Source organism: Corvus hawaiiensis, chromosome Z (assembly GCF_020740725.1).
Source record: "Corvus hawaiiensis isolate bCorHaw1 chromosome Z, bCorHaw1.pri.cur, whole genome shotgun sequence".
NCBI classification, from domain to species: domain Eukaryota; kingdom Metazoa; phylum Chordata; class Aves; order Passeriformes; family Corvidae; genus Corvus; species Corvus hawaiiensis.
The window spans coordinates 896,965-923,850 of NC_063255.1; the positions used below are offsets into that span (position 1 = coordinate 896,965).

At 52.5% G+C, this 26,886-nt stretch overlaps 1 protein-coding gene across 9 annotated transcripts in view; it reads left to right on the forward strand.

The window, feature by feature from the left end:
- LOC125320304 (transcription factor 4-like) overlaps positions 1 to 26,886 on the forward strand; it is a 148,266-nt gene that overhangs the window by 23,468 nt on the left and 97,912 nt on the right. For 3 of the 9 annotated variants that reach the window (XM_048292473.1, XM_048292475.1, XM_048292471.1), the window contains exons 3-4: positions 16,038 to 16,099; positions 18,030 to 18,129. The exons of 5 other annotated variants lie outside the window; for them this stretch is intronic. In XM_048292473.1, the coding sequence (XP_048148430.1) occupies positions 16,074 to 16,099; positions 18,030 to 18,129 (126 nt within the window). In that variant the 5' untranslated portion in view covers positions 16,038 to 16,073. The remainder of the gene's footprint in view (positions 1 to 16,037; positions 16,100 to 18,029; positions 18,130 to 26,886) is intronic. One more of the 9 variants, XM_048292472.1, reaches the window with a different exon arrangement.

Consider the following 26,886-nt stretch of genomic DNA (forward strand, 5'->3'; position numbering starts at 1 on the left):
GGTATTGTTGGGCAGGAATCGCTGCGCTCGGCTCATCCCGGCAGCTCCACCAAACTGGGGCTGGAATAATGGATGGCTCGGGCCGCCGGCTCTGGAACACGGGCACGCAGCGAGGCAGTGCAGGCACGAGCATTCCCGGCTGCATTTGGAGGTGGGAGAGGCTGGAGAGCCAGCGGAGCTTTGGGGCAGAGGCGGCAGTGGAGGAAATGAGCCGAGTGTGGATGGGATCGCTGGGAACCCAAGCCATTCCATGATTCTGTGGTTTCAGTGGGAAGGCTGTGAGAAAGAATGGGAAATGCTGCTCCGGGGTGTTTTCATTTTATGCTCGGCTCCCAGTTTTTCTCAGGAAAAAGGGAGGCTGCCGTCAGTGCGGGTTTCATCCAGCAGGAGTTCTGGTGGCATTCCAGATTCTCCCCCCGGCCAAGCTGAGATCCTGGAGTGGAGCGCTGTGTTAGGTGTGCTGTGATTGCCTCTCTCCTCCCAGTCCCCATTCCCATTGAAATATCCAATGGCTCTCATCAGCCAACCTTGCCACTTCCTATGGAATCCTGCAAATGTTCCTCTGGCTCCTCTCTGCAGGGACAATGGATAAAATGAGCTGCAATAGGAGGGCTGTGTTTGAGGCTCGGGGCTTCTGCAGCTGCTGGTGCTGCTGCTGGAATGTTGAATAGCCTGGGATTCACAGCACTCACCCAATAACTCCGGATAAAACCACTCCACATGCTCCAGCACTTCTCCTTCCCACGCGATTTCCCGCCCGGGCGCTGGAGGGGTGCTGGAGAAAAGGATTTCTGTACTGGGAAGCAAACAAGGAACGGTTTGGTCACTGCGAGCAGCAGCTGTGGCGGTGGGATTGGAGCAGACTGAATCCAACAAGGAGGGCTTTATTAAGCCTTGGGACCCTGTGGAACAGGCCTGGCCTCCCAGGGAAGCGGGAATGTGCTCCCAGCATCTCAGATGGCGAAAGGAAGCCTCAAGTTGTGGAGGTCTTGAGTGGCCTAACAGATATTTATTAATATTTCTTTCTTTGGATAGTGCGCTGCTTGTGTCAGGAATCATGGAATGGTTTGGGATGGAAGGGATTTTTAGGATCATCCCATTCCAAACCCTGCCAAGAACAGGTTGCTTGTTCCCTTGCAGGTTGCTCCAAGCCCCATCCGACCTGCCCTTGGACACTTCCAGGGCAGGACATGGCTATTCCTTTCCCCTGACTTTTTCCCTCCTCCTTCTCCACTTTGATTGATGGAAACGCTCCCTGGGAGTTGTTTCTTGCCATCCTTGAAAAAACCCTGGAAGCACGAAATGTTAGAATAGTGTTAAGTCTATTTTTGACAGGAAGGCTGGAAATGTAAACCCGAGGCCGATCTGCTGGAGGGAATGATCAAGGCAGGATTCTTAAATCCTGAGAAATTGCTAATTTATTAATTTTCTCACCTAATTTTGATTTCTGGTGCCGCCCGGCCCCAGAGCCGAGTGAATGGCTGAGAGGTGATTTGCATCTCACAGGAGTAACAAAATCAAATCCATCCCTCCTGTTCCCTGCTTTCCTCTGGAATTGAAAAGGGGGTTCTAAAGGGTTCCACTCCCAGACATACCTCAGGAAGAGCACGAGCCAGGATCTCACCAGGTTTTATTCTAAGGGAATGGGGTGTATTCTGTCAGCTCTGGGGATGGATCCTGTCTGCCTGAATCCTTTGGAATTGCTCCCAGGCACAAGCACAGGGAAGCAAGAGTGTGCAGCATCTGCTCCTGAGCACCCTGGAGCGAGGCTGGAAATGCTGGGGGGGGTTCACCTGGAGAAGGGAAGGCTCCAGGGGGAGCTCAGAGCCCCTGGCAGGGCCTAAAGGGGCTCCAGGAGAGCTGGAGAGGGACTGGGGACAAGGCCTGGAGGGACAGGACCCAGGGAATGGCTTCCCAGTGCCAGAGGGCAGGGCTGGATGGGAGATTGGGAAGGAATTGTTCCCTGTGAGGGTGGGGAGGCCCTGGCACAGGGTGCCCAGAGCAGCTGTGGCTGCCCCTGGATCCCTGGAATGCAAAGGTGACATTCCCTCAGTCCTTCCTGTGGCTGCCTCCGGCTGTGCTGGCAGCAGCAGCAGGATGAGGTCAGGCGAGGTGACATTGCTGTCCCCATGCTGCTGGGTCAGGGAGGTCACACTGAGCTCCCTGTTCCTGGGCCTCGCTCCGGAGCTTCGTGGTGACAGAATCCACAGTCCTTGGCACAGGCGGGCCTGTCTTGTACCCAGCTCCCTTTCCATTCCAATCCTGCTTTTACTCCTGCGGGAATGTCAGACTTGTTGGAGATGTTCCAAACTTAAACAGATGTGAATAAGAGCCTGGAATAGGAACGTGGTTTTGGTTTTTCTCTCTTTTTTCTGTTTGGGAACACGCACCTAAGTGCACCTTGCTCTCTGTGTGCATCATTCTGGGCTGGCTCCATCCTGCTCCAGTCCTGGGGAAGATCCTGTTCTCGGTGCAGGATCCGCCTCTATCAGCCGCATTTCCACAGGCGTTGGGGGCTGGATCTGCAGACAGGGATCTAATAGGATTTTGGGAAGCACAGAGCTCATTTGTTGTGGATGTGTTGGATGGTGTTTGGAGTACTCTGGGCTAGTGGAAGGTGTCCCTGTCCATGGCAGGGGTGGCACTGGATGGGCTTTTAGGTCCCTTCCGACCCAAAGCATCTGAGGATTCTGCGATCACTGGGAGTCGGGTATCCAGGCATTCGTGGAAATGCTGCTAAACACCAACCTGCCCCTTTAAATCCCTCTTAGAGGTCTGGCTTTAACCCTGAAGTCCAGGGAAAAAACAACAAATGAAATCAGTGGCAAAAGTGACCGAAAGCAGGCGAGGGGAGCCGAAAACTCGGCTCGCTCGGATTTGATTCATCCCTGAAACAAGCTGGAGACTTGTGAATTTTCCCAAAGTGCCATGGCAACATCCAGCTCTGTTTTGCAGCTTAGGAAATGTATTTTTGGAACTCCTGACTCACCCCCTTGAATATTTCTGCTGGACTAGGAGAATGTGTTTCCTTTTGCTTTCGTGCCACGATTCAGCAGGAAGAGAGGAGCAGCTCCCTCCTGGTTTGCATCATGTGCTGACTGGGAGTGCTGGGAGCGCTGGGATGGGCTCCCTGTGGGGATGGAGCTCCGAGCTGTGGTCTCCAAGCTGGAGAGTGGGTAGCCAAGGCTGGAAGTGAGGGATAGCCAAGGGTGGAATAAACACAAGCACCTTGTATTTGAGGCAGAACAAGGTACCAGGTTTTCCAGCACTCTTAGAGAATCATGGAACGGTTTGGGTCAGAAGGGATTTTAAGAATCATCTTATTCCATGGGCAGGGACACCTTCCACTAGGCCAGGTTGCTCCAAGCCCCGTCCAGTGTGAGCATGGACGTGCTCCGAGGGCTGGAGCCCCTCTGCTCTGGGAGAGCTGGGGGATCCATACCAGAGAAACAGCCAAGGAAATTGAGGGAATGCAGGGAATGCAGCAGCAGGGAAAATTACTAGTGAAAACTGGCCCGCTCCATAGTTTTTGTCTGCTCTATGTAAATTCTGACCAGAATTCAAATTCCTCTTCTTCCAGTGCTCCTGGTAAATGCAGTCAGGAGTATCTCAGTAGTAAACACTGAGTACTTCAACTGCCTTTTTGCCTTGCTTATTTTCCCTGCAAAGTCTTCCCTCTTTGTCGAAATTCAGGGAAGAAAAACATCTTCGGGAAGGCTCAATTTTGATTCAGAAGGAGACACTGAGCACAGCCAACAGCATTTTATAGCTCCTTCCACTTTAATTTGGGAAGCAGCCTATTTAAATATGCTAATGGTATGCACAGCCATTGGAACAGAATCCAGGCTATAAACTTCCCACTGAGAGCAGGAAAGCTGCGGCTGCCTCCCGACGTGTTTGCCAACTCCTTTATTAGGAGTTTGCTATCAAATCCTCCTGGACAAAGGTCACAGGAAAAGGAGCTGGAGGTAGCAAGTGGGGTTATTTCCGACATCCCAGGTTATTTGCTGGATTTGTAGCTGGATTCCCTGGCTTTGTGGAGTCGTGGCATAGTTTGGGTTGGAAGGGATTCCATGGACAAGGACACCTTCCCCTATCCCAGGTTGCTCCAAGCCCCGTCCAGCCTGACCTTGGGCACTGCCAGGGATGGGGTAGCCATGGCCTCTCCAGACAACAAGTAAGCCTGACCTGGACTGAGCTTAGAACTGAGCTCAACCTTTCCTTCCCAGCCCGGTTTTTCAGTCATTCCTGTGCCCAAGTCCCGCTCCAGTGAGTGGCATCCTCTCCCTAGCAAGGAGAGCCCTGTGATGTAGTTCCTGTCACTCCAGAGGAACTCCGGTAATTCCGGATTAGAGGAGTTATTATCACAGATAGGGGCTTAATGCTGGATCAGACGGAGGCTGGGAAGAGTTTTCCTTTCTACAAGGGAGACGCTCCCTAATTAATGAACTCCAAGGAAATCTATGGAATGCCAAGAGGGCCAAAAGGATCAATATTTGCACTCTGATCAATTTGCTCAAAAGTTGTCTTTATTTTCCCAGCACTTTATAGACAAATCTGTCATGAGCTGCCAAAGTGAGGAGTGTGCCCAGATTTGGCACCCAATTATTTTCCAGGGGTAATTAACAGGGAATTGGAGCTTCCTGGAAGCTGTGGTGGATCCCGGCACCGCCGTACTCCGGATTTGATATAATTTTATCTCCCTGGAAGTGGGAATGAATCTGTTATTTCCATCCACATGCAGTAAACCCTGAGTGGGATCCTTGGAGTAAATCCCTGTCCCAGGAACACAACTGTGGTCAAATCCCCAGTCCACTGCTGGAGCCCTTAATTCTCCTGTGGTCCAAACACTGTGGATTTCCCTGGACTTGTTTTCAAGGGTGCCCAGGAGTGTTGTGGTTGGGTTTATTTTTTGTTGTGGGGTGGAATTTCTGGGAATTGGAGCTGTTGTTAGCATGGACATGCAGGGAGGGAAGTCTGGGAAGGACTTCTGGGAATGGCAGTGAGGATGTAGAGAAGATTGCCCAGAGAAGCTGTGGATACCCCATCCCTGGAAGTGTTCCAGGCCAGGCTGGATGGGCTTGGAGGGATGTGGGGTAGGGGAAGGTGTCCCTGCCCATGGCACAGGGATAGACTGGCATGGGCTGTCAGGCCCCTTCCAGCCCAGACCATTCCACGATTCCAGGTATTCCTGTGTATCCCACGCTCCTGGCCAGCTTGGGTTTCTGGGAAGGAAGGTGCTTTGCTCTCAGGAGTAAGTCCTGAGGCTGCCAGGGGTTTTCACACCCACAGCTCTGGATTTACTTCCATGAGGAATGACAACAGGGTACCTGGCTAAATCTCCTTCCATGAGCCTAGCCTGCAGTTTGTGTTCCTGATGGTAAGGTGAGAGAACAGGAAATCCCCCAGGAACGTGGCAAATGCAATCCTGGCTCCCGAGGAAGAGTCGGGGATGCAAAGAGGAGACTTTTTACTTAAACGTGGAGAGAAAGTTGGGACCCGCTTTGGAAGCAGAGCAGTTAGGAATGGTTGGGGAAGAGACAGTGATTATTGGACTTTGTGACAGGAAGTCATTGAGAATTTCCTGAAAGGAGTCAAAGCCGAGTGGATTTGCATTGTGCTCCGAGGTCTGGGACTGCTGAGATATTTATAGGAAAAATCCAGGAGGTTGTGTGTGGTTTCCATTATCCAGATTTCCCATAAAAAATAAATACACAGTGAACTCGGAGCTGCCTTTGCTGCTTCTGCAGCAAAACTGTCACCCTGGATGGGGCTGGGCTTAAATTTGGGCCGAGTCGTTGATTTACTTCACCCAATTCCTGTTTTTTACAGAATATGAAGTAGGGAAGACCCGCAGAAACTGTGCATTGCTAGAATTTAGGAAAGGGTGTCTGAAGAGGCCCTGCCCGGTTTGGGGCAGAGCACTTGGCCCCACAGCCAGTGATGGAGCTGGGGATGGGAGCTGGCTGGGCTCTCGTATCCCGAATTTCAGCCAGCTCCAGTGTGATCCCTGTGTTCCAAACGGAGAGGTGGAGATGCCTGCATGATTTAGGGGCTTAAATGCTCTGTTGACACTGGGAATGGGAGCCTGGAATGCCTCAGGTCGGATCCAGCGCAGCCAGGGATTTATGATGTGGTTGTAGACAAGCCATTTAGCATGAAGACGTTGACATTTCTGAGGATGCCTAATTCCACGAGGAAATGCTGAAATACGGAGTTTGGGGAGCGATTGAGCAAGCGGCTCCACATTGTTTTGATTCCCTTCTCTTGGGAGAATTGGGGCTGATTCTGATTTTATTTACACAGGAATTAATTAAGAGCGGCTTCACAAAGATTATTCCTTACATTTGGGATGGGGCTTGGAGTGGGCAGGTCATAATTCCCCGAAATTGAGGGGTCAGCTGATCCTATCAATTTAGTTTTCCAGTAAATTTGGGGGTTTTTTATCCAAACCCTTCAAGTTTTGTCCCGGTATGTTTTAACAATTAATCTAAAACATATTAATTCTTGTTAATGCTCCTCTCTACACAATGGCTTTTGTTTGGCTCCCAGTTCTGCTGTGTGGGAACTTCCTTCCAAGCTCCTATTCCCAGCTTGGATTCAGCTGGAGCTGGAAAACCTTGCGTCGCCTTCGGGGACTTGGAGTTTGTTTTCCCATCCCAGAGGAATTCCTCTGGTGCTGCACGTCCCGAGCTTCTGAAGCTGCTGAGGGCAGGAACCAGCTCGTGTCTGAGCACCCCAAAGGTGCTCTTACGGATTGAGCGTGGATGGATCCAAATTATTACGGCATGAAATTCCAGAGGCCAGGCTGGATGGGGCTTGGAGCAGCCTGGGACAGTGAGAGGTGTCCCTGCCCATGGCAGGGTGGAGTGGGATGAGTTGAAGGTCCTTCCACTCCAAACCATTCCAGGATGCGATGAAATCCCAAGCCCACCTTGGAGCTCTGTTGCTGCGTTGTCCTTTCCAGCTGATCCCAGTGTGCACAAAGGCCTGGCCGGGGTTTTGTCAGGATTGATCCGTGCTCGCACGCACAACAGGATATTCCGAGTGCCGGGCAGCGCGCAGCGGAGAGGAAGGAAGTTCCCAAAGCCTCGGAAATGAGGCATGTCCTGCTGTTATTGTGCTCGGAGCCCTGTTCCCAAGGGACACAACGAGCCCATCCTGGGGCCTTGGCCTGGCACAGCAGGGCTTGACTCCGGTTTTATTCGGGTTGGGTTTGGGATTGTTCCAGTCGGGTTTGTAAACACTGCTCGGATTCCATCTGCAGCACCAGGAGGAAAACATGGCAAAGTCAGGGAATTCTGCTTTATGCAGTTTGGATGGGATCATGGAATGGTTTGGGACGGGGCGATCTTAAAGCTCAGCTTTAAGAGCCATGGGCAGGGGCAGCTCCCGCTATCCCAGGTTGCTCCAAGTCCTGTCCAGCCTGGCCTTGGACACTTCAGGGATCTGGAGTTCAAACACCTTGCCGTGGGATATCTCCAGCACCTGGGGTAACAGGGTCGTCTCCTTCCCAGGAAAGTGGGAGGGGAAGGGAACAGCCACCCCCTGCACACGCCAGGGGGGTCCCTGCCTTACAGAAACTGAGATTGAGGTCACCTCAGGTACTTCCCGCAGCCAGGGATCCCTCAGTCTGGGAACAGTGAGTCAGCTCTTCCCATTCCCAACGCTGGTTTGCGTTTCCTTGCCGTGCTTTTTTATTCTGGTAGCTGAAGGGATTCCAGGATTAAACACTCCTTCATGGCAGTGAAATAAAGTCGACTTTAAAGATCCATATCCTAAATAGAAGGCTTCCCGTTGGCACGGTGATGGATCTCTCCAGCAGGTTTTAAAGCCACTGGATTAGCACTGGTGCTAAAGAATAGCCTGGGAAAAAGAAAAGGGGAGGTTAAAGGGTATCCGAAGTCTCTCGCTCATGTTTATAGCACAGTTTTATGACTGAAGGTAAGACAGATCACTGGGCATTCCTCCAAATCCCTGGCAGTTCTCCCTTTGCAAGGCACTAATATTGGGATTAGCAGGGTGTTTGAAAGCCATTACCTTTCCTCACCTTCCTAATTGCTGGTTCTTCCGGGAGAGCACGGGAAACTCCGGGCTCATAAAGGAGCCTCCTTATGCAGCGTGTGCAGAGCTGGATTTTGGTGTCTGGTGGATTTATTGGAAGCTTTGTGTGCACAGTTTTTAGGGGCTGGATATAAATTTAGATGATCTTTGGTTATTTAATCATGTTTAGGGTCGCAGGTAGTGCCTGAAGGGGCTCCAGGAGAGCTGCAGAGGGACTTAGGACAAGGCATTGAGGGACAGGACACAGGGAATGGCTTCCCAGTGCCAGAGGGCAGGGCGGGATGGGATATTGGGAAGGAATGCCTGGCTGGGAGGGTGGGGAGGCTTCCTGTTCCCAGCTGTTTTCCTGGGCTGAGCTGGGGTTCAGCCGAAGAGGAGGCTGCTTCTAAGGGGTTTTAATCTGCCAAGTGTTCCCTGGGTTTCTTTTGCTCTGGTCAGATTTGCTCCCTTCAGGTCATTGCCAACCCATCCTGCCCTTTGCCGTGGGTTGGAGTTGCTCCTCCGAGGAACAAACGGGGCGTGATAAAAAAAGCCTTTCAGGAAGCACAAAGAAACCACAATTTATTGTGGGGTTTGATTTTTAGAGGCAAGCCCTGAATAAATTAAGTGGAGGGCCAGAGATTTGTAGTACTTCAGCATTAACACTGAGATTCCTGCGTTGCACTGTAGGGTCCTGGAATGATTTGGGTGAGAAGGACCCTAAGGATCATCCCATTGCACCCCTCCAGGGACACTTCCACTAGCCCAGCTTGCTCCACGCCCTCTCCAACACTTCCAGGGATGGAGAGTCCACAGCTTTAGTTGCACATGTGAATAAAAACTGGTCTTAGATTTCTGGCCTAGATTAAAACTGCTTTATTTGGGGATAGAAGTGACTAAAGACTGGAATAAAATAGCAGTGGGGATAGAAAAAACCCCTTCCAGCTGCTCCCATGCTGTTCGTCCCTTTTCATTAAACCCATCTCTCTTTGTTTACTCGCTTCTAAACACTGATAATTAAAATAAATTGGGCCTCTCCACGGCTCCAGCTCCGTACGTGGACTTGTGGAAATCCCCTCAAATGCTGCCAACGCCTTGGTGGGAGAGGGACCTGCCCTTTCCACAGGGATGCCTGGAGGGACAGGACACAGGGAATGGCTTCCCAATGCCAGAGGGCAGGGCTGGATGGGATATTGGGAAGGAATTGTTCCCTGGAAGGGTGGGCAGGCCCTGGCACAGGGTGCCCAGAGCAGCTGGGGCTGCCTCTGGATCCCTGGCAGTGCCCAAGGCCAGGCTGGACACTGGGGCTTGGAGCAGCCTGGGACAATGGAAGGTGTCCCTGCCTATGGCAGGGGCTGGGATGAGAGAATCCTTAAGATCCTTTCCAATCCAAACTGTTCAGGATTTTATTGAGGGAAACTGAGTAATGGATTTAAGCTCTTGCCCAGGTTAGGATTGGTGTGGTGGCCTTGTCCACCCCCAGTGCTGCCTCTGCATGTTCCTGGCCATCCTGATGCTTTTCATGGTGGAAATCTGCCCTCTCCTTTTCCAGCTGGACAGGGAGGGAGTGGAGATCCGGGCCAGAGTCCCTGAAGTGCCCCGAAAGCGAAAGCAGGAGGGGGCAGAGCCCCTCGTTCCTTGGAATGGGAAAGCTTTCCCTGCCATATGTTTTGAATGGAGCTGCTGTCCCAAATGCCAAGACGTGTTGAAGGATAGCTGGGTGTTTGGGGATGAGTGTCCCATATTTACAGCTCTCCAAGTTGCATTGTTGTTGAAAGTCTGCTGTGGGCTGTAAATATGTTCTGGAGCTCGGTAAAAATATCCCAATTACCATATTCCGAAGGACAACAATTGCCATGCTTGGATGCCTTCGGAAGCAGCCCAGGCTGTAAACAGGATGTGCTGGGCCCCGGTCGCCCGCGTTCTGCCTCCGTGGCCGTCACAGGGAGCTCAGCAGCTTCCACAGAAATCCTTCGATCCTCTGGATCCACACTTTGGGAAGCTCTTCGGAGCTGCCCTCAGAGCTTTGGGGTGGGGCCAGGGCTGGGTTTGCTCAGCAGAGGGGAGGAAGGTTGGGAGTTCCCCCCAGGCTCTGCAGGAAAGCCCCTCTGATTCAGAATGCACCCCTCGGGGGCAGAGGGCGGCTGAAGAGGAACTGTCTCCAGACGGGTGGGTGGAAAGTTTCCACCCCTTGAGCTCGGGCTTGGTTTGCACTGTCGGGGTGAGTGACTGACAGGGACAAATATTCCAGCGGGGTCCTACAGCACATTCTGGGAGATGTGGCTGAGTTTATCCTTCCTTGGTGCAGGGATGTCATTTATTCCTTTCAGAAGACACTCCTAAGGATAATTTAGTTCTTAATGACCCATTGGTTGAAAAAGTACAGAATGTGCTCCAAACATCTTGGAGAAAGCCAGGGCCTTTTCCCAGCTGGAATTCCAGCGGCGTTCTCTGATTTAGGATGATGATTTGAGGGATGATCTAAAGCCAGTGGGTTTCCAGTAAGGTGCCCAAACTTGTCCTTAGTGTAGGCATGGGCCTCGTGTCCAGCCAGGAGGGTGAGACACAGAAGCATTTCCATCTTCTCCTTCCAGGTGGTTCCTTAGGATGTTCAGTTTTAATGAGTTCCGTCAGCAAGGAATTGCTGCCTTCTCAGGAACAGGCTGGAGCTCTGGAAGTTTCTCTGGAGCATATGGGCAGGTTGAAAGGGAGCAGATGCTGCAGGGGCAAAGGGCAGAGCTCAGAGGTAGGAGATGAAGAAGCCTTGAAGGGCCCCTCGCTCCGTGAGTTTTCCGCACAAAATCAAGTGCCGGCATTACGGAAACCATCCCTGGCAGAGGCTTCAAGGGCTGCAGTCGTGGCTCAGCTGTTCTCCGGAGAGGGGAAGTTTTCCTCAAGTGCCAGGGAGTTTCTCAGGCTTCCATTATGAGTGAGTGCAGTGGAGTTGTGGAGTTAAGAGTCCAGGGAAAAGGCCCCAGAGTCTGGATCTGGGGAAGCTGGACCCAGGGAAGGGCAGGGAGCAGCTGTGCAGGTGTTGAAGCCGGAAGAGGTTTTGTGGCTACATTTGGATCTAACCTTGGACCACGCTGTGGATGTCCTTGCATCCCTGGAGGTGTCCAAGGCCAGGCTGGCCAGCGCTTGGATAACCTGCTCTGGTGGGAGGTGTGCCATGGCAAGGGGTGGAGTGGGATGATCCCGAAGATCCCTGCCAACCCAAACCATTCTGGGGTTGATGGTTCTGTTTGGTATTCGCTGTTAGCCTGTAAGAAGAGCAGAAGCCCTCGAGGAAAGGAGTGAAATCCCAATGAACTCCTGAGGCTAGGAGGTTCCCTTGGTGATTCCTTAGGGAAGGAGTGGGTGGCAGAGGCACCGTGTCCCTGTTGGTGGCTGGGTGCCCGGGACAGCTCCTCCCCAGGGAGCGCAGCTCTGGCCAGCCCTACCTGCGGCCAGCTCCGTGTGTATCCCGAGGAAAGGAATCCTTTTCTCCCGGCTCTGACGGGTGGGAGTGCTTTGTGTATCCCACGGTGATGAATTAATCCGTGTTCCCCGTGCTCGCGCGGAGCGGGATGAATTCATTTGGCATTCATGGGCATGTCAGGCTTTTTTTATCCTCGTTTCAGCTTTTCTATTACAAAGCACAATTAGCTGGGAGACACTTGGAGCGTTCCTCATCCCAGTCAGATGTCACCCGCACCCGCTCCCAGGGCTGCGTGTTCCCATTCCAGTCTTCGGTTCCTTTTCTGGAGAAGGCTGGGGGGCAGCAGGGAATTCTCACTTAGTACAGCACTGGGTTTAGAGGTGGCCATTCCCCTTCTCCTTCCCTCTTCCTTCCCTCTTCCTCCTCTCCATGCCTGATCCAACTCTGAGGGTGTAAGTTGCTTTTCCATGAGTATCCATAAATCTCTGCGGCTCTGCAGGAGCAGCTCCAAAGGGTGGGATTCATTCCCTCAGAGATTCAGGGAAGCCTGAAGAGCTTTAGGGAAACTTTGGGGGAGAAGAATAGGGATTCTTTTGTTGCTGTTGGAAAAGCCCTCTGAGACCATGGAGGGGCACCAGCACTGCCCCGTGTCCCCAAGTGCCACATCCACATGGATTTAAATCCCTCCAGGAATGGGGGCTCCACCCCTGCCGGGGCTGGATAGCCCTTTCCATGAGGAAATGTTCCCTCATATCCAGCCTGACTCTCCTCTGGCACAGCTCGAAGCCCTTCCCTCTCAACCTGTCCCTGTTTGCTGGGGGCAGAGCCCAGTCCCCAGCTGGTTCCGCTGTCCTCTCAGGGAGTTGTGGAGAGCGAGGGAACAAACAGGAGAGAGGAATATGGCATTATTCCAAGTTGGAATTCTGTGGTAAAATGATTTTCTCTTCCACATCCCAGGAGTGTTTTGTTTGTAGCATCACCCCAGTGTTTTGTAGCATCTCCCAGAACATTCCGGCTGCGTTCTGATGTTCCTTGGAAAGCTCCTGTTTTCATCGGCTCCCCAAATGACAGAAATTTGGGAATTTATTTATGCTGAAGCTTGGTGCAGATTTCTCCCAGCAAGGGAACAAAACAAGGCTAAAATAAGAAAGTCCCCTTTGACTCCTGGGGTCAGGAGCCCTCCCAGGGCATCCCAGTGTTCCACACCAGCAATCACCGGATGCTTCGGGCTGGAAGGGTTTCTAGGGAGCAGGCACAGCTCCCACTATTCCAGGTTGCTCCAAGCCCATCCAGCGTGGCCTCGGACACTTCCAGGAGCAGCCCCAGCCTCGTGCAGAGAGCCAGGAGGTGCCCTCTGGCCTTGGGAAGAGCGGATTAAAGGCTGGGATGAGGGCATGGAGCAGAGCTGGGAGAGCTGCGTCCGTGCACACAAAGTCTATGTCCTGGAAAATAGCTGTGTTTGGCTCCCGGGACAATGTGGGGAATTATGAGCTCAGCCCCCAGCAGCACAATGGAATTCTTTGTTGGGAATATGACATTGGGAACAGTTCAGGTTTGTTTACGCTGCTGGTGTTGCAGAGTGGTGTCTCCAACTCTCCATGGATATTTGTGGAAGCTTTGGAAATTCAGGCAGAAAATGAAATGCCTGTTTGATTCCAGAAATGAATTTTCCAAGTATTGGAGGCCTTCATCCCGTCCTTCTTCCACATCACCTCCCTGCCTGTTGTTTTGGGCTTTTCTTCTCATGTCCTGATGATATTTAGAGCAAAACCTTCAAAAAAAGATGGGATCAATGGATGTGCATTTTAAATTTTCCAGTCCTTTAGCTTATCAAATATCCAGGTTTCTTCTTCCCTTGATCTTCCTCTTTAATCCTTCTTCTGTATTTTGTTGAGCTCGGTTTTTTCATGTAGTTTTTCAGCCTAATACTCGGATAAATCCAAGCTCTTTTGAAGAGCAAAACAGCAGGAAAGGTCTCAATCCACCAACCAGGCGTGTTGAAGTTAATTGGGATTAGCAGGCCCGGTGTAAGGTGTTTTGGGAAGCAGCAGTCCCAAAGTGGCTGTTTATCATGTTGGAATATGATCATAATCGGCAGTCCCGGATGTCCCCCCACCCTCCCTGGTTTGGACACAATTCCTGCAAATCCCATGGCCTTTCTTAGGCTCACCTTGTTCCAGGTTGCCCACAGAAGCTGTGGCTGCCCCGTTCCAGGTTGGGTGGGGCTTGGAGTGGCCTGGCGGAGTGGAAAGTATGGAATGGGATGATCCTTAGGTCCCTCCTAATGATTGGCTGATCCTGTAAATCCCACCTGATTTATCACATATTTCCTGAGGAGAATTCCCAAACCTGCCCATGACAATTGCTGATGGGAATATCCCAGTGCTTAAATTTCCAGGAGCTGGTGGCGGAAGCGTTGGAGTTTGTTGGGATAAATCCAGGTCCGAGAGTAAGGCACCAGGGAATTTTTGCCTTGACTTTGGTGTCATTGGGGTTTCACTGCCTTAAAGTAATCCAGCCCTGGAGAGGCCGTAAGAAATTCCTGGAATGAGGCTTAGGAGCTTCCAAACCTTCCGGGTCACATCCATTTCCATGGGTAGGGAACCTTCCACCAAACCAGGGGCTCTGGAAGGTCTCTCCTGACCTTGACAGCGATTCCATGACCTTGTGAAGTTCTCAGTATCCCAGCGGAAAATTTAGGAGGTTGCAAAACTCCTGCTTTTTCCTCCAGCTGGAGCTTGCTTTGTTCTGGATCTGTGTTTCCACCTTCTTTCCCTCTGGAGCTCAGCTAAAGTCGGAGTGGTCGGAAACAACAACTCCATGTTGGGCTCCGATGGAGGAATTAGATAATCCGGGTTCCTGAAGGGGGCTGGATCTTGGGGCTTTTCTCGGGAAGCATTAAAGCTGGAGCCGCCTTCTCTGCCGATCCCCAAAGATTGTTTTAATGAGAACTAAAGGGCCTTTTTCCAATTACCAGGGAATAACTGGATTAAGTTCCTGGGTTATGTCAACCTGCTTGGATTTGATTAGGGAGAAAGAAATGGATTTATCCGTCAGGCTTACTTCATTAAGGCTCCTCATTGATGCTTCGCAGAGGGTCGGGAGTAGTTGGCACTTTTCGGGTGGAATACCAGGAAAATTGGGAGGCGGCTGGGATGGAACTCCAGCACAAGTCGCGGCTCGTCCCTTTCTGCAGGAGGGCAGGGATCCGTGGGCTACTGGGAGGGAATCCCTCCCTCTGAGGGTGGTGCCACTGGCACAGCTTCCCAGAGAAGCTGTGGCTGCCCCATTCCTGGCCATGTTCCCGCTTGGAGCACCCGGCTCTGGTGGAAGGTGTCCCTGCCCACGCTGGCAGTGCGCTTGGATAATCCCTGAAATCCCGTCCAGCCCCACCCACTCCATGAGTCTGTGATTTCTTTCCTTGGAGTGTCACTGAAAACGGACACTAGGGCCGTGTTCCCGAGGGCTGAGCCCTCCTGCTCCCTGCCGGATTTTGGGAGCCCTGCTCCGGCCTGGGACGCTGCCCATCGGAATCAATGGGGTAATATCCCGTGATTTGGAGCAGGAGACGGATCGGGGCTCCCCAGAGTTAATTGCCTGTTACATAACACAACTGATTTTTAAAAATCTGCCTAATTAACCTAATGGAATGGTTGATCGGATCTGTCAGGTAAATGATCCACAGTTTCTTTCCCTTTTTTTTTTCCTGGAGCTTAATTAAATATTTACCTCCGAGTGTCTCGTGCTATTAACGTGTTCATCTGTTATGGAGAGAATAGAATTCCTAATTGGGGGAAAGAATTAAACTCCGCAAATGTGTCGGGTTTGGAATCTTGGAAATCGCCCGGATTCAGTGGCAGCACCCAGATTTTAAGTGCTCATGACCTGCTCGGTTCCTCCAGCTGGAATTCCCACTGATCCTCACACCTGGGTGGGTTTACCGTGGCCAAAGCGTGGGTTTAAGCAGTGTGGCCTAGTCCATCAGTGTTTGCCCAGGGAAGCGTTCCAGGCCAGGTGGGGCAGGGCTTGGAGCAACCTGGGATAGCGGAAGGCATCCCTGTGGCAGGGGATGGAAGTGCTTGGTCCTTAAAATCCCTTCCATCCCACAGCGTTCAGTGGGAAGCAGAGACGGAGTATTGGGAATGGCAATTCCCAATTCCCTGTTGTAGGCAGGGATGTGGCCCAGCCCTCCTGCATTCCTTGGGTGATGCTGGCGGGTAAAACACACATCCTGTACTTTCCCTTCCGCCTTCGTGCTGTCTGAAGTGTTTGTCGATCCCTGTTTTCTGCTGGAGACTTGGGAAGGATGGGAGCTGTTTCACTGAAGTCACTTTGGAGCCAGGAAGGAATTTCGCTGCTCAGACCTCAGCATTCCTGAGGGTCCGGCTCCTTCCCGCCGTGAATTTCAATGAGTTCATTTAAGCCGGGGGTCAGGAGCCACTTCCTGGCCTCGGCTCCTCGTGCCTGGCTCTTAATTAAAGGCACCGGGAGATTAATTTGAAGCGTTAATTTCCCAGTGCCCTCACAAAAGGCGGGAATGATTTCCACCAAGCCTAAAGAACTTTTTTGTCCCCAGATGTAGAAGACAGAACTAGCTCAGGGTCCTGGGGGAATGCAGGACATCCGAGTCCATCCCGGGTAAGTAGAATCTAATCTTTATCCCCCAGCCACGCTTCCTGCAGATGGAAACGTGCGATCCTCGGCTGAGCCGGCCGCGGAGCATGCGGAAAAGCCGGCCTGGGAAGTTGGATTCTCATTAAAGTGGCTTCTTTTCATGTTTTAATATTTTAATATTCAAACCTGAGCCTGGCAGTGCGTTTGGCTCCGTGGGAAGCTGGGCGAGGGGGCCGTGGCCCTGCCCACAGAATGGCGTTGGAATGAGCTGATCCATAAGGTCCCTTCCAACCCAAAGCATTCCATGATTCCATGATTTCTATGAATATTAATTAACCGTTATTGCTGGGATCTATCAGCTCCCCACCCCGAAGGGGAGCAGAGGCTGCTCCCCAGTCTTTCACTCTCTGCAGCTGGATTTGTAGGGGTTTTTCGGGAGGAGAGGTGTTCCCAAGTCTGAGGAGAGAGGGCCAGCACCCATCCCCGTGCTGGGGCTTGCATTCCATGACCAAGCTGGAGAGGGGATACCAAGGCTGTCACCGGAGCAGCCGCATCCCTGCCCTTCCCGCCTCGGCCACTGCGCTGTGGGGTTCAAACCCTGCTCCTCGGCCGTGGCTGGAATTTGGGGCATTTTGGCACATCCCCCTGAGTGTTGGGCTATCCAAGCTCCAGCCCAGCCCACCTCTGCTCCAGGCTGGGAATGGGGCACGGCATCTCCCGTGCTCCTCGTGCAGGAGCAGAATTCCCTGTGGGAATGCAGCTTCCGAGCCGCTCTCCAGCTCGATGGTTGCTGGGATTTGTGAGACAGCTGGGCCCAGTCAGTTCAATTGTGCCTGTGGACAGTTATCCACATTTTTTCGACACCTTGGGATTGGGATGCCTTGGTGGGAAGAGCAGTTATTTCCAGCAGCGCAGCTGGATCCTCGCGAGCCACCGCCAGCCCAAAGCAGCTCCGTGGAAGCAGCCCCACTTCCCAGCTGGAGCATCCCAGCTCTGCCCTTCCTCCAGGCTGCCCGTGGCTCACGGATTATTCCCTGTTTATTCCCTACAAACACATGGAATATTCCTAGGCCGGGAAAAAAGTGCCTTCCTCGTGCCCTTATTTACATTTGTTTCAATTGCTTCCTAATTGTTTCCCAATTAACTTGGAAGGATCAGGACTCCGGCAGCTCCAGGCCCTGGAATGGCGAGGAAGAGCAGGATCCCCGTCTTCATCCCCTCCTCATCCTCAGTCTGTGTCCTTCCCCTCACGGCAGCCGAAGGGGATCCCTTATTTCCCCCATCCCTGCCTCCGAGGAAGGAATCCCACCACCTTTTCTTCTTCCATGCTGCTTTGCATCCCTGACGTCATTCCCGCTTCCATCTGTCAGTTTGATTTTCCTGCCCTTTTTTTTCCCCTTGACACTTGTATTGCTTCCGAGGGAAAAATGTTTTGAAAAGGAAATTGGGAATTGGCACACACCGATTATTTCTGCCTCCAAACCCCTGAATGAAGTTGGGAGATAGAAAGAAAAGGAGCACGAGCCTGGGAAGGATTCGGGAATTTGAATCGAGGCTGGGCATTAAGTCGCGGAATTATTCCGCAAACAGCCTGACCTTGCTTTCTCCTGCTGGAATGGAATTTCCACAGCGGGAGACTTGGTTCCTCCGGAGCCTTTCTTCCGTGTTCTAAGCAGGAAGACTCTTCGGAGAGGGCTTTATGCTGATTTGCCCCACACAGAATTTCAGGAACACCATCCCAGGCCTCCAGTCAGGGCTCTCTTTCTGATGAACTGGATGTTAGAAACAGCACAGAAAGTGCTCCGGAATGTGTCATTCCACCAGTCGGCAGGAAAAAAATTCAAGGGAATGATGTTCCTTAGAGCAGCCTTCAAATGGAGTAGGGAATTGTGGACTCCCGGTTGGGGAGATGCTGTTCCAAGGTGTAAAACTGTGTTTTTTCCCGATTTCTCGGCAGAACTATGGAGATGGGACTCACTATGACCACATGGCGAGCAGAGACCTCGGCTCACACGACAATCTCTCTCCTCCCTTTGTCAATTCCAGAATACAAAGTAAGAACATGGAATTTCCTCCCTTACTGGGGTGGGGGAAGCGGGATCAATGGACGAGCAATCAAATCGGGGGGGGCTTCAAGCACTCAGCCTCATTCTTGGGTCTTGGCATGAGGGTGGGAACAGGGATGTGGTTTAATTTTCCATTTTTTAAGGTATGAAAACTGTGCTGTGATGGTGTTTATTATTTTCCCTCCATTGATTTTATCAATAGTTGATATTTGTAACCGTGTTTCCCTGCTGGGTCTGTGATGCAAAATGAGGTTTGGCTTTTTCCTTGGACACACTCAGAGCGGGGTTTTTAAAGCAGGACAAGCTTTTTGAAATCCTGATAAATAAATCCCAAAGGGAACAGAGAGAGAGGTGGTGGGGGACACTGGGAATGTTGTGTGGAGTGGGAGGGATCGTGCCTGGAGCTGTCCGAGGAACTCAGGGCTGGTGACACGGTGGGGATCGGCCAGCAGCTGCACCGATGATCCTGGAGATCTTTCCCAACTGGAATGATCCTGGGATTCTGCGCTAAAAGGTTTGGACACCCCGTGATTATTTATGAGGGAGCCATCGCTGTGTTCTTTAATTAAGGCTGATTAATGAGTTTGATTAAAGTAAATAAATGATGTCAAAATACTGGTCGTGCTCAGGCTGGGCCAAGATCCCGCCCGTGCTCCATCCATGAGCGAACCAAACGCTTCCCTTTAAAGCCTTGAGCCTGCTCCAAGAGAAACACGGAGCTGTGGCTGCGATACATCATTCCTCAGCTCTAATACACATCCCTCATCCCCAAATATTGGGAAATAGTTGGGAGTTGTTGGATGGTGTTGGAGCTTGTAGCCGTCCGTGCGGGTTCCCAGCCAAAGCACGGTTATGGCACTTTGTGAAAGGCTCGGGAGAAGCCAAGGAAAGCCTGGAAATTTCAGCACTCCCTCCTGCGCTCACGCCACGGGGCCCAGGGGAAACCGCGGCTGCTTCTCAGTGCAGCCTTTAACTGGAGTCTGGGGAGCTGGGAAGGGTCTCTCCCTCTTCTCCCTGCCCCTGCGTTCCAGAGAAACCTCGCTCCTGCTTTTGCCAGCTCTAAGGAAAACACCCTTTCCCCTCGATTTAAGAAATAATGGCTTCATAAAAGCACAGCTGGAGGCACCTGGGCTAGGTAACAAGGATGCAGGTTCCCGAAGTTCCTGATGAGGAGCTGGGGAAGCCCCTGCTGTTTCTCCAGGGTCCTGCTCCATGCCCTCGGAGGGCTTTTCCCAGTGGGATGGGTGCACATATCCCTCCTGCTCCAGCAGCACCCAGGGCCTGGGCTGGGGATCGTGATGCCTTCTGGGAATGGGGATGGGAATGGGAAGCTGTGAGCAGCCCCGGGCAGGACGCTCTGGTTCCGGGATGGTGTGTGGGAGCGTTGCCGTGCGCCGCTCGTGTCGGAATCTGGGATTTTGGGAGGAATCTAAACACTGCAGTGAGGGACGCTGCGCAGGGCCCTTTGCTCAGACGAGGCTGCCGGCTCCGACTCCGCTTATTCCAACTGCTTTTCATCATTTCCCTTTTCCTGGCACCGCTCTGGGCTCTCCCAGAGAAGGGTCCCTGTACATCGGGGTGTTGGGGTTTGGCACTGGCAGAGCTGCGCTGCCGTTTCCTTCCCACCCTCCTCCTTCTGGTCCAGAGCCTGACAGTCATCCTGCTTGAACTGGTTTATACTGGTGTGTTCTCTTGGCTTAGATGGACTTGCTCCCGATGGGAAGTGATGGGTACGGGATCATGGAATTATTAGGGCTGGAAAAGAGACCACTGAGCCCAGCCAAGGCCACCACTCATCCATGCCCCAGCTCCAGATGTGCTGGTGCTTCCCACTGCCACTCCCGTTCCCAGGTGTCCTCTTTGGGAGTGACCTTATCCTGCTAAATCCTCTTCCCACAAGGAGGAACTTGCTTTTAAACTCTCACGGAGCGTTTTCCTGCAAGGAGCAGCTCCGGGAGCATTGGGACAATGCTCTCAGGCACAGGCTGGCGTTGTTGGGATTGCCCTGTGCAGGGCCTGGAGCTGGACTGGATGATCCCCGTGGATCCCTTCCAAGTCAGCAGATTCCACGATTCTATCATTAGATGCGGGTTCTGGGTGCCACTGATTTATGGGGTGACCTTTGGAGCTCCTCTGGGAATACTCTGCCGTGGTTGTTGTGGTCACAGTGGGACAGCTGCCGGTTCTTTAGAATTCCATCCCTCCCCTCGCTTTGCCGAGCAGGAATATTTAGGTTTGTGCTTCCAAGTGCTCCAAACAACCCCAAACTCCACCCAGTGTTCCTTGGCTGCTCCGTGCCCGTGCCCATTTTTAATGGGATTTTCCCCGTCTCGGTCAGAACATCGCCGCGGCCGATGCTTTTCATCCCGGCAGCTTTGATTCCGTTCCCGTTGTTATGAGGAGAACTGGAATTTTTTGCAGATTAGTGAAGTTTACCCAACACAGCATTAAAAGGCCTCGCTTTCAATTGCTAAACTGTAAACATTTGGGATGAAATTTTCCATGCTGTGGATCTGACTCAGCCCGCTCCGTATTTTTTTAACCTTCTGCAGGAATGATTTCAACATTTCCTCAAATGGGATTACATTGCAGCCTGGCAGTTTCGGCATTTTCTCCCTCAGTGTCTGGCACGGCGGGAACATTAATTCCTTTTCACACCACCTCTGTTATGGCAGGTGGCTTCGCTTCCCGCTCTGCAGCTGGGAAAGGGGCACAGGGAACCTGGAGGGAAACGGCCCAAACTGTCCAGGAATGTCAGGGATGGGGCTTGGAGCAGCCTTGTGCTGCCTTCTGAGTCGTGCAATCATGGAATGGTTTGGGATGGAAGGCATTTTAAGGATCATTTCATGCCCACCCCTGCCATGGGCAGGGACACCTTCCACTGTCCCAGGCTGCTCCAAGCCCCATCCAGCCTGGCCTTGGACACTGCCAGGGACTCTCCATCCTTGGAGGTATTCCAAACCCAAACCCCACATGATCTCCTGGAGCCTTGAAAGATGCTTAAAAACGCTTTGTAGGAGCCACAAAGGCGGAGATGGAAAAATTCCCGTTCCCAATCAAGAGTTAATGGATTTGTAAGTGCTGCCAGTCAGGATTCCGAGCTCAGCATTCAACTGCGGTCCCGGAGAAAAGAAATGACAAGGACATCTCCATTTCTTTGGGAAGCAGCAGCAGATGTATAAATAGAAACTGTCGACTGTGGCAATTCATGTGCAGGAGCGAAGCCTTGAAATATGAGTTTGTCCTACAGACTTTTCAGGGAAGTTTACATTCCTTGGGATTTGTACTTAAACAAGCGTTTTTAAGGAGTTATTTTGTGTGACAGCCTGCAGTTGGCGTCTCTGGAGGCAGAAGGAGCGGCCTCCGGCCCTTAATCCTGGGCTCCTGCCATAATCCTGGGCTCCTGCCATGATCCCAGGCTCCTGCCCATAATCCCAGACTCCTGCGTTGATCCCAGGCTCCTGCCATGATCCCAGACTCCTGCGTTGATCCCAGGCTCCTGCCCATAATCCCAGACTCCTGCGTTGATCCCAGGCTCCTGCCCATAATCCCAGGCTCCTGCCATGATCCCAGACTCCTGCCATGATCCCAGGCTCCTGCCCATAATCCCAGGCTCCTGCCATGATCCCAGGCTCCTGCCCATAATCCCAGACTCCTGCCATGATCCCAGGCTCCTGCCCATAATCCCAGGCTCCTGCCATGATCCCAGGCTCCTGCCCATGATCCCAGGCTCCTGCCCATAATCCCAGGCTCCTGCCATGATCCCAGGCTCCTGCCCATAATCCCAGGCTCCTGCCATGATCCCAGACTCCTGCCATGATCCCAGGCTCCTGCCATGATCCCAGACTCCTGCGTTGATCCCAGGCTCCTGCCCATAATCCCAGGCTCCTGCCATGATCCCAGGCTCCTGCCCATAATCCCAGGCTCCTGCCATGATCCCAGACTCCTGCCATGATCCCAGGCTCCTGCCCATAATCCCAGACTCCTGCGTTGATCCCAGGCTCCTGCCCATAATCCCAGGCTCCTGCGTTGATCCCAGACTCCTGCCATGATCCCAGGCTCCTGCCCATAATCCCAGACTCCTGCGTTGATCCCAGGCTCCTGCCATGATCCCAGGCTCCTGCCCATAATCCCAGGCTCCTGCCATGATCCCAGGCTCCTGCCCATAATCCCAGGCTCCTGCCCATAATCCCAGGCTCCTGCCATGATCCCAGACTCCTGCCTGTAGCCCAGCTCTGCCTTCTCAGCGACCCAGAAATGCTCTGATTTCTAGGCTCCAGTGCTCTCTCCAGGCTCCAGTGCTCTCTCTAGGCTCCAGTGCTCTCTCTAGGCTCCAGTGCTCTCTCCAGGCTCCGATGTCTCTATCTCCTGCGTAGGGAAGCAGCTTTCCCAGTAAAATCCAGCAGTTAACAAGCTCCTGCCTTTTCCAGGGATTATTGGAGCTTGGCTTTCCTAGGAGCTTTTGTTGCTGTTCTCCAGCTGAGCTGAGGCTGGGGGCAGAGGGAATTTTGAGCTCCCAACTGTTTGGGTATTGAGAGAAACCTGAAAGTGACTTCCTGAAAATATTCCTGAAGAGCAAAGGACTCCATTTGTAGATCTATTGCATTTGGGAAGTGGGAAGGGGTTGGAATAAGATGAACTTTTAAAGTCCCTTCCAACAAAAACGGTTCCACGATCCGAAAGAACGACTTAAAAAAAAGGCAACACAAAAAATGCAAACCAAGTTAAAAGCACTCCCAAAAGGAGGGTTTAGAAATGAATTCCTGCCTTTTGGGGTTTTCTGGCTGGAGTTGTTGTGGCTGCAGTGGCTGCAGCCCCTTAATGACTGTGCATCACCTCGAGGTCCCGACGCTCTTCGGGGGGACACGACCGGCTGCGGGCGGAGATTTGCATTACAGCTGGAAAATGGACATGTGGGAAAATCTGGGAAACAAAACAAATTTGGTGAATTAGTGGGTCATTTCCATAGGCAGTCACGCTCCGTTAAGCAGGGAAAAACAAAGGGTTTGTTATGCTCTTAGTTAAAGCCCAGAGTGTCCAACAAAGCCGAGTTTAATTAATAAGCATTCGCAGCCCAGCCCTGAAGTCTGAACTTCCCAGCATGGAGAGATGGGGAATTAAAGGAGGAGTTAGATAAATAAAATCAACTTTTTGGGGGAGCTTTGGCTGGATTGTGCTGGAAAAAGAGCCGGAGCTGCCGGTGCCAGGGCCCGGGGGGGCTGAGCCTTAGTGCCGGCTGCGCTTTAGGCCGTGCTTAAAACTCTCGGCATCCCCTCCGGGCTTTTCCCTCTCCATCCAGGACAAAAGGTGAGCCTTCCTCTCCCTTGTCTGGAAGCAAAAAGTCCTCTGGATTTTTGGAGTTCAGGTTTTAATTCCCGCCTGGCGGCTTTTTGGGGAAGCGCTCTTCCCTCGGCCGCGTTGGGTCGGAGGCACGGAGGAGATGAGATCCGACGGGAAGGAGCTCCGGTGGGGAGGATAAAACGGGGCTGACGGGAGGGCACGGGAATTCTCCCCAGCCTCATGCCAGCAGATCCCTCTCGCCATATGGTCGGAATTAGGGACAGCACCGGTTCTCACACCAGACGAGGCAGCCGGGACTGGGGCCGGGCTTTGATCCCGGGACCATGCGAAATAAAAAGCTCCGGAGCACGGGTTTAACAGGAACCAGCAGGGCTTTAATTAGATTATATTCCTTCCTAACTGAAATCAGAGTATTCCCATTTATTCCTTTCTCCCGCAAACTTTTACTGTGCAGCTGCGGTCTGAATATTCCCTAGTCCGAAAAAAGAGGGATATTCTGGGAAGTGAACGTGGTGATTCAGTGTGAGGAGGAAGAAGAAATTAGGCTGACAACAAAATACTCCAGTTTTGCCGGCGTGTGTTTGTATCTCTCTTTGTATTTGTGGGAATTATCCAGGAGGAACGGGCTGGATTAAAAATGAAAGGCAAGGAAGGAAACGGGGAATAAAAGATGTAAAACGCCGGATTCGGGGAAGGGAAGCAAAGGGAAAAGCAGGAGCAGGCCCGAGGTGAAGATAAACAATCACGACGATGCAGAAAGAGGAGGAGGCCAGGACAGGGAATTTTAGGACCTCTTAGAGCCGGAAAGGGGAATTTATTGACAGATGATGTAGACACTGCTAAAAAATAAATGGATTTTTCGCCTCAGTGTTCACAAAAGAGGACGGGGAACAGATGCCAGAATCGGCTCTAAATTTCCCAGGAGAGAGGCAAGAAATATTGAAGGAAATAGGGATTATTCCAGACTGGGTGATCACACGGTGGGTGAGAACATCAGCGCACAGATTAAACCAGAGAGGAGCCATCCCAGAATTCCTAAGTAAAGAAAAAAAGGTCTGTGTCGTGTGTATGGGGAAAACATCCAACTGTCCAACTCCTGCCCATCCTCAGTGCCCTCAGTTTCCACAGGGACAGCCCTGGCGGCAGCCTTTGTTCCCGAACTCCTCTAAAATGTCTTTTCCAACAAGGAATTCAGGCTGCTGGGTGGGAGACTGGGTTTGGGGCCATCCATAAGCAACAGCTCGCACGGGGCAGGAGGAATTTTCCTCTGAGGGAACCCTCAGGCTCAGCAAACAGCCAGTGAATTTTTCCAAATGGTTTCCCAGATACGGTGTATTCCCGGCTGGAGCACCGTGTCCAGCTCTGGAACCCACTACAGCACAAGGACGTGGAGCTGCTCCAGGGCTGCAGCCAGGCTGGGAGAGCTGGGAATGCTCAGCCTGGAGAAGGGAAGGCTCCAGCGGGAGCTCAGAGCCCCTGGCAGGGCCTAAAGGGGCTCCAGGAGAGCTGCAGAGGGACTGGGGCCAAGGCATGGAGGGACAGGACACAGGGAATGGATTCACACTGCCAGAGGGCAGGGATGGATGGATATGGGGAAGGAATTGTTCCCTGTGAAGGTGGGGAGGCCCTGGCACAGGATGCCCCTGGATCCCTGGCAGTGTCCAAGGCCAGGCTGGGATAACCTGGGATAGTGGAAGGTGTCCCTGCCATGGCAAGGGCATGGAACAAAACAAGCTTCAAAGTCCCTTCCCACCCAAACCATTCCATGATCTTTGAGCTTCTCCCAAGCACATTTTTAGAATTCCCCTGGAATTCGGTGTGGCATTCTTTGTGCGGAACAGAACCAGAGCTTTGATCAGCCCAGAGCTCTCGGCTCCCGCAGCCTGAGTGTTCTTGGGCTCAGGTTGGGCCGGGAGTTCCCTTGCTGCCCCGTCCCGCTGGGAAGCTGGGATATTCGGGATGTGCTTTGTGGGCCCATAAACGTTAGCAATGCGTGGCAGCCCCAGCTGCCTCTCCCCGTTTAACCACCCCGTCCTTCCCACTCGGATTTGTGGGATTGGCTTCCCCCTCCTTGCCTGGCAGAAGGCTTCCTCGCCCGACTTTGATATTTTTTTCCATGTGGAATGGTTTTGATCCCGCTCTGCAGAGCTGTCATCGCCCCCCGAGCGGCTGCGATTCCAGGGCCGGCCCATGTGGCGCACACCTGGAGAATGTTGGGAAGGACTCGGCTTTGAAGCTCCGCTCGTTCCCTCCTCTCAGGCCACATTTTTCCTCCATCATGTAATGGGATTTGCTGAGGAGACAGAACGAGAGGAACAAGCTGCACTTAAAAAGAGGGAATATCAAATCCAGCTTTGGTGGATCCGGGCAGGAGAGTCCTCAAGGCAGAGCCCTGGACTTGGCCATGGCTCTGTCCGGTTCTAAAAACCCTAAAAATTTGCTATTCCTCGAATTTATTTATTTATAGAATTTGGGTTGGAAGGGATCTTAAAGATCATCAGTTCCACTGCCACGTTTGTGGTAACGCTTCCAGGAGGGACTCATGGAATTGGTCAGGTTGGAAAAAGGCTTTAAGGTCATCAGCCACCAGCTCCACATTAAAGTGCAGAGTGAAAGAACTCCTGGGGCGGAGAGGGAGAGTGCAAGGAGAAGGGGAGGAAAGGAGAGATGTGCTGGGGGAGGTATTTGGAGCAAGATGGTGGTGCAGGAGAGGCCATGGGATTATTCCAGATGAATCATGGAATCCTGAAACGGCCTGGGTTGGAAGGGATTTTCAGGACTCTGCCATTCCACCCCATGCAGTGAGCAGGGACCCCTTCCACCATCCCAGGGGCTCCTGGAGTGCTTCCAGGGGCTCCTGGAGCGCTTCCAGGGGCTGGATCTCCACAGCTGTGGGCGTGGCTCAGGCAGATGGATGCCCCTCTCCTCCCGACTGCAGGAGAGCAGCCAGGCATGGATGGAGACGGGAATGAGGGGCTGTGGGATCCTGGGGAGCTTTGAACACATCCAAAGGACTTCTCCCATGGGTGAGGAGCGAAAGGGGGTGATAGGAACCTGCTTCTGTGGCATGGAACAGAGCAGAGTGGGAACCCGGACTCTGCTGGGGCTGGAAATCCCTAAGGAATACCGAGAGCCTCTTCCATGCTCCGCGAGGACTCATGTTCCTGCTTAACGAGAGCGCCGCATCCAAGGGCTGATGGGAACCAGCACATCCCAAGCTCCCCCAGCCTGGAACAGCTTTGGTCGGTCTTTTGGGGCTTTCCTTTTCCTCCCCTTCCTACCCCCCAGAGTTAACGAGGTGCGATCCGTGCAGAAAGGTTGAATCAAAGTCAAAGGGAAGTCCTTTGGCGCTTGGTGGGGATGAGGGAGGCCGCATCCGTAATCCTGCCGCGGTCCTTGTCACCTTATTATTAGAGCTGTGTAAATCTGGCGAGGATTTGTGTT